Source organism: Orycteropus afer, unplaced genomic scaffold (assembly GCF_000298275.1).
Source record: "Orycteropus afer afer isolate SDZICR_OR568_19922 unplaced genomic scaffold, OryAfe1.0 scaffold00024, whole genome shotgun sequence".
Classification (NCBI taxonomy): Eukaryota; Metazoa; Chordata; class Mammalia; order Tubulidentata; family Orycteropodidae; genus Orycteropus; species Orycteropus afer.
This window is the reverse complement of record NW_006921611.1, coordinates 7,033,407-7,040,941: the sequence shown is the minus strand read 5'-3', so window position 1 is coordinate 7,040,941 and position 7,535 is coordinate 7,033,407. Positions and strand designations below refer to the sequence as shown.

The 7,535-nt window shown below is 39.3% G+C and overlaps 1 protein-coding gene across 1 annotated transcript in view; it reads right to left on the bottom strand.

Annotated features, from left to right (window-relative positions):
- Positions 1-3,859: 3,859 nt before the first annotated feature.
- PLEKHA2 (pleckstrin homology domain containing A2) overlaps positions 3,860-7,535 on the bottom strand; it is a 69,845-nt gene continuing 66,169 nt past the window's right edge. Inside the window, exons 10-11 of the mRNA XM_007935004.2 lie at positions 6,339-6,416; positions 3,860-4,222 (exon numbers count right to left, since the gene is read on the bottom strand). Of these exons, the coding sequence (XP_007933195.1) occupies positions 3,860-4,222; positions 6,339-6,416 (441 nt within the window). The remainder of the gene's footprint in view (positions 4,223-6,338; positions 6,417-7,535) is intronic.

Below are 7,535 nucleotides of genomic sequence, written 5' to 3'. Positions count from 1 at the left end.
CCTGCTCCTTTACTTCGCTTCTACTTTTCCAGTGACTCCACTCGACCCGCAACAGCTCTGAAAAAGACCAACTCCCTCCAGGACTGGGTGCCGCCTCTGCCAACCCCTGGACTTTAAGGGGCAGAGTCTGGCAGACCTCTCCACACACACCCCCATCCATCCCGCAGCCTTGGCCCTGGGGCCCACCCCTCCCCAGGCAATATAAGGAGGACCCTAGTCCTACCCTGACCTACCACATGAAATCCACACAACCAATAATGGGGGCAGACTGATCACCCACCCAAGGACAAAGGTCAGCATTAGGAAAACACACAACCATATTTCAGTATTTCACATGGTTTTATTATAAAACAAGCAACAAAACAGTTTTAGAAAATTATTTTTTGCTACATACCAATTAGGAGATCACATAAAATGAGAAGCATAACAGTTTCCATGCACTCAGTTCAGTGCTTACAGTGAGTGCATTTCACAGTTGAAACATACTGGTTCAAAACACAGAATCATGCCACACCTTCATAAGCAGTGGGAGAGGGGGTCAAACAGTATGTTTTTTGCTAGACACAAGCATTATTCAAACTATCTAGCATGAGACTGTAATTGCTGCAGGCATCAACAACAGGAAAACAGAAAAAGGGGGAAAAAAAAAAAAAGCGATGCCCAAAGTAAATGTTTAATAAGAGGGTCCATTTCTGACATGTTCAAAGTTAATAAAGTTGATTTGGGAAACTTAATTTCTAAAGTGCTGTTACCTCTATATGCCTGTTATCTGACTAACAGAACAAACACCAAATCCCACTGCTCTATGACTAACTAACTCTACTACTTATTCATTGGGTCATTTTAGCCCATATCAGAGTATTAAAGGAAAAACTCTTGTTTCAAGTGAATAAAGACACTGAACCTAAAATCTACTTTCTTTCTCACCAGAGCTCATTATTCTACTCAGAAATAGATGTGTAACTCCAAAATTTTGACCTGAGAGCACTCTATATGCTGTATTCCTTAATGTCTCACAGAATGCAAAAAAAAAAAAAAACTATTTTGACCAATTATCAACTGACTTTAAGTAAATCCTTCAAAGCTTTCAAGAACGATAGCTGGTAAATAGTTCAGCTGTAAGGAAAACTACCTGAAATACTGTTAGCCGTAATGGGTCAAGAACCAGCTCAAAAGCCTTATCAAAACAGCACAACTCAGTGAAGGTTTATATTCCACAAAGAAAATGGTAACCTTTGTGGTTCCTATGTGTATTTTTTGTTGTTAACTCAAGATTTATTACAGAGCCAATGCATTTAATCCCTAACATATACTGTATACCTTCTTGAATTCTTTCCATTTTGGTTCCATTTCATCCCTGGCTAACATGTATACTGACTGACATTAGCAGGTGTGTGAAACTAGTCAGAAGATAAGAAATATGGGCAAAAAAGGAATTCTGAAATAAGGCTTGGGAATATGAATGCATTTAGATGGCTTCACTGAAGATAATTTTATTTGATGTTGAAATTACAATAACCATGTTTCCATTTGGAGTTTGTCACTTATGTCGCAATTAGAGTCCTTGTCGCAATTAGAGTCCTTGTTTTCCTCCTATCAATCTGGATTTATAAGTATGTTTAATTTCAAACATTCTCAAAATAGACTACTGGATATCAAACAGATCAGCTTACTATAAATGGTCAATTAATTTAGCAGTAGTAATCTAGCAGAGTGTATTAAAAAAGAGATTTTCAAACTTAAATACCAAAAAAAGATTACTTACTTTTCATGAATCAATGAATGTTTAGAGAGGTCTCAGTAGTTCCTCAATTATTTTCATTAGTTTAACATCACATATTGTGTAATTTCTTTGACTAGCCTAAGGTTTTCTCAAGGAAAACTTAAAAGGTAAAACCAGAGACAAAGCACCTTAAGAATACAGAATGGCTTCTTGAAATCAGGCTACTTAAAGTATGTTGTAATCTTGATCACACAGAATTAAATAATTTTTTCTGAGCATTTCTGAGGACAAAAATACACAGGAATCTGTAGAAAAGAGAGAGACTGATTGATTCAGTTGTAGCTTTCTCTTTTTTATACCAGAATCTCCAGGCCAAAGCAAGTTTAAATTAAGGATAGTCCCAATGTAGTACTGACAATAAAAATTCTCAATGTGACAGAGCGATCAAGGAAACTATACAGCCTAAAAGAAAGGTAAGAAGATTCCTCTCAAGCTACTAAGAATTTTCTGATCAACTGTTTTCAGACGTTATGCTAAATTTGGACAAAAGGAGGGGAGGGTATTTATTTAGATAAAAGTGCTTCTGTTAGTCACTTCCTCTCATCATTAATTTTTAAATGGAAAATATAATTGATCTAGCTGATAAAAAGTATAGAAAGATATTAGCTACGATCTTTCTCCTCATAAGGAACCCCAATAAATTTCCTGGTTTCAATTTGCCTCATAAATTGGATGGACAAATTCTTTCATAATCTCTCATCAAATGAAAGAAGATATATCTAGAATTTGAGTTGAAAAGTCAATCTTCTATGATCTTCTACCTGGGAAGTCTTCTAGCCACTAACTTATAACCTCTAAATTAATGTCTCTATACCCAGTTTCTATTTTATTAAAAATATAAATATCTCCCAAGGTTATTTTTGTGTCTCTTAGCTATTAAACACATAGAACCTCATCAGGGTTTGGTCATGCATGTGCACAAGATTTCATTCAAAAGGCAACACAAAAAAGCAAATCTACCAGAATATAAAATACTCAGCACTTAAAAATAGACTAGTAATGGCCCATTTAAAAAAAAAAAAAAAAAAGAGCTGTGAGGCAAGGATTCAAGATAATCTGTCTTTGCCAAAATAGACCTTTTCTCCTACCTGGAAAACATGGACCAAAAAAGCTTAAGTGGATAACCTAAAATCCATCTCTTCACAGCACCTGCTTTAAGGCTAATCTAAAACTCTGAAATAGAGATCTGATTTATCACACAAGTGAACTGTCATACACTTATCAATCCTTCACACACTCCATGTTCTCAACAACCATAACATGTAACACTGATACACCCATCCTTGGGGGCTGACATAGAAACTAGGTGGGTTAGGTCTGTAACTCATGTCCCAATGAGGACTCTACAGTATTTGAACATATAGAAAAGAGCATCTAGATGAGAAGAAAGTAATTTTGAAAATTGTTGAATGCACTGGAGTTGGATTATTCCCCATACCTTAAAAAAGGTCCCTTTCTCTTCCCTTATGAGGTCCCCTGGTAGGTCTGCCCTAGTAGACATTCTGAGGGCTGTCTTCTAGCCTCAATCTTCAGGCTTTGACCCCTCCCTCAGAATGGATCCCAGTCTAGCCTGAGTCTTCCACCACACCCGCCATTCTCATTTCAGCAGGTAAGGTACTACCTTCCCTTCTATTTCACAGTCAAACTTTAGCCAATAAACAGGAATAGAACAAAACCAGATGATTGGCCTAAGATTTGGGACCTGGCCTGAAAAAAAAAATGAAGAAACACAAACAAGGACAAGGAAATAAAACCTAGTTAGGGGTGAAATTGGACTCCTAACCTCCTCTGGAGAGGAGATGCTAACATAACATCAGGAAAATCTTGGAATAGTCGACAAAAGGCAACCTGCTCTCCACTGAGCATGTTTACAGGTCTAACCTAGTGATTTTCCCAAATTAAATACACTGCACTGATATTTAAAAAAAAAAAAAAAAAGCCAGCAGGATGGGCCCCTCCCATAGACAATCCACAGGAACATAAGTATCTCTATATATCCTTCAACAAGGTAGAGAAACCAATTCATGGCCTCCTTCTCTTGACTCCTCCCCTCCTTCCCATGGCACTGTGCCTCAATCACACATCAGAGGTCCGTATATTTTCATCATCAAGGTTGAACATGAATGGTTTCTCCTTAGGGTGCTGGGGCTCTGATCTGTGCCTTATCCTCGAGCTCGGCAACATGCCAGCACTATTGCTCTCCCCAAGTCGAGTCATGAACAAAGAGTCCTCAGGAGTCTCTTCAGCTGGAAGCAGCTTTTCCCCAACCTGGGGGACAGGTGTCCAAGGTTGCCAGGAGGAGGCCACAGAGGGGGCTTTGCAGAGGGTTTTCTTCTCTTCCACAGGTGGCCGTCCTCGGTACAAAACAGAGTTGGGCCCACCTGAGAGGCTGGAGCTTCCAGGTCGAGTCAAAGAAATTGATCTAGAAAAGGACATGTCCTACAAAAATAAAAGAGAAAAATAAAGAGGTAAAGAAAAGTAATGGTTTTGCCTGACACTGTTTACTCCAAAGTTCCAGGAAAAGCACCAATGCAGAATCACCACCTCATAGGTCCACAGACACCTGTCTACAAAAATCAGATACATTCAGTGGAATCTATTCCAGATGTGTCTGACTCTGGTGTCAAGATTTGCCTAGCAATGAACCTTGTAGGATACATCAAAAACTCCACTTCTCACTTTCATACACTGATGGTGGGACTGTAAAATTGTACAACCACTGTGGAAAACAGTATGGAGATTCCTTAAAAAGTTGGAATTAGAAATACCATTTGACCCTGCAATCCCATTACTAGATATATATCCTAAAGAAGTGAGAACCAGGACAAGAACAGATATATGCACACCCATGTTCACCACCACTATTTACAATAGACAAAAGGTGGAAATAACCTAGGTGTCCATCAACTGAAGAATGGATAGCCAAACTATGGTACGTACACACAATGGAATGCTATGCAACCCTTAAGAATAACAGAATCTGAAAAACACCACATAAAGTGGATGGACTTGGAGGACATTATGCTGAGTGAGTAAGTCAATCACAGAAGGACAAATATTGTATTAATCAGTTATTGTAGAAAGTCAAGGAAAGGTTTATATATGGAAGGAAATTTTCTTTGTTGGTTACCAGGGGTGGGAGAGGAGGGGAGGAAACACTGTTAGATAGGTAGAGACAAGTATTGATTTGGGTGAAGAGAAGGGCAATGTAGCAAATATGAGTGATGAACACTGTGGCACTGAGGAAAAGGACGACAGAGAGAAGTGCATGGGAGGTACAGACAACAAAGATGAACCCTTTTGCACATATAGTACTGTATTGTCTGTGATGGCAAACATTGATATATGGGGTAGATAGATGGGTAGACAGGCTGAACTATTAGGTATAGCTATGAAGGGGAGGGGTGTGCCCATGACCATGTATAGGGTTGGCAGACCATTTTTCTACAAGTGTATTTGTATGTTCTATAAGAATGTCCAGGTATACAGTAGAGGGACAAGGTTGTAGTCACTTTTTGGCCACAGCCAGCTACCCAGAGGGAGCAAACAGTTGGAACTGTGGGCTCGGGACCATGTTTGCAGGGCACATCAAGTTCAATTAGCATAACATACTACACAAAAATATTGTTCTACATCCTACTTTGGCGAGAAATGACTGGGATCTTAAAAGCTTTCAAGTGGCCATCTAGATGCTGATTGATCTCTCCTCATCCAGAGCAAAGAACGAAGAAAACCAAAGACACGTGGAAAAGATTAGTCCAAGGGACTGGTACACCATATGATCCTCAGCCTACACAACTATAAGACCATAAGAACTAGATGGTGTCCAGCTACCAATGTCAACCACTCAGAGGGGGATCTATGTAGAAGATCCTGGATAGAGTGGGAAAGCAATTTGGAACAAAACTCAAAATCATAAAGAAAAAAAAAAGGGACCAAGTCTGCTGGTCTGATAGAGCCTGGTGGAATCCCTGAGACTATGGCCCCTAGCTGCCCTTCAGGTCTGGAATTGAACCTACTCCTCTGGCTTCCAGCCAAACAAAAGACAGGGATATGAGCTGAACATTTACATTAGGTAGATACACTCCTTGGAGAGATCAATCATGGGAGAATAGAAGGGCTACGTATATACAGGGAGACAGCATGGGGGCAGGAGAACATGGGAGGGAAGGACACAGGGAAGAGATAACTATGTGGAGGAAGTGGGAAGAAAACTGTTGCATTATGGAAAATTACAGTCAATGTCATGAGATAAAGTATATGTGAACTGCTGCATGGAAAATGAATTTGCTCTGTAAACTTTCACCCAAATGAAAATTTTTTAAAAACTCCTCTTCTCTACCCACCCCTATTTCACCTCTTCCAACAACCAAAAAACAGAAAATAAAAACTTGTGCTTAAATAAGTAAAAGAGAAAAACAAACAGGACAGCTGAGCTTCAGCTGCACCCAGGGACTAGGCTGCTTGCCTACATCACCAAATAAAACATTGCACATTCAAGGAGAATTCATTTCTAAGTTGACACTAACTGTGCAACAGGAAGGAAATGACTTACTCTGGGGTGGCACTTGAGGGCCTGGACAGCTGCCCCAATCTCTTTAATCCAGCTGTGCATGTCTTCAGGACTGTCGGCCTGCAAAACATCCACAACGTTATAGAGAAATCTTAGGCACTGTGATTTCAGCTTTCAGCTCTCTGAATTAATTCTGAAGTTCATAAAATCACACCATTAGAGCTGGAAAGGACCTCAAAGATCATCTAATCCAATGGCTTTCCAACTTTTGAGGACAATTTTTTCCTGCAAACTCTTACACCCTTTTATGAAAAACATATGCTAGAATGCTAACCCCCTATACCTGTGGGAATAGGGTTTTCTTTATTATGTTAATGAGGCCATATCAGTATAGAGTATGTCCTAAGCTTAACCACTTCTGAGTTATAAGGCGCAACATAGACACAGAGACAAAAAAAGCACATAGTGGAGAAGAAAGACTCTATCTGGTCATAGTGGAGACAGGTAAATTTAGAAGCCCAGGAACTCCAAGGATTGCTGACTCTGGAAGCTGAAATGGACAAAGGACGTCTCCCTAGAGCCACGTGCTGAATTAGGACCTTGAGTCTCCTAAAATGTCAGAAAACATACCTTTGTTCTTTAAAAGCCACACACTTGTATTTATGTTACAACAGCAAATAGGAAACTAAGACAACACCCAATATATAAAACAGCTTAAAGTTGGGCTGTTCTGAAGTGGGACAGAGGTCAGGGGTGGAAGAGATGGGTGCTTAGACCCCATCCCCAATTGAAGTCCACCATCCCCTCTGGAAAACAACTAACCTGATCCAGCCTCCTAGTTTTACAGAAAAGAAAAACAAGGCCCAGAAAGCCAAAGCTCAAGTAGTACAGCTGGTCTAGATTTGAGTTCTCCTGATTCATATCAGTAGAGAGTCACCTTTCAACTATAATGATCTCAACAGAATACATGCAGTTGCCAGATTGCAAACAAGTTCCATTCCTAAGTCTATCTTTAAGTCAAATTTGCATTAAGTCAGAACAATTAGGTATGGTCGGTATCTAACGTAAGTTAGTCAAATGTTTGTCTTAGTATATAGTGTACCTTTCTATGCATAAAAATCATTAAAGAAACACTTCCAGGTATAGAAAAAAAAATCTTTAACATAATAATACAGTAATAATAATAATGTTTTAATGCATATTGCTAAGTAGCATGTCATGCTTGGTAGGGTGGAGGGT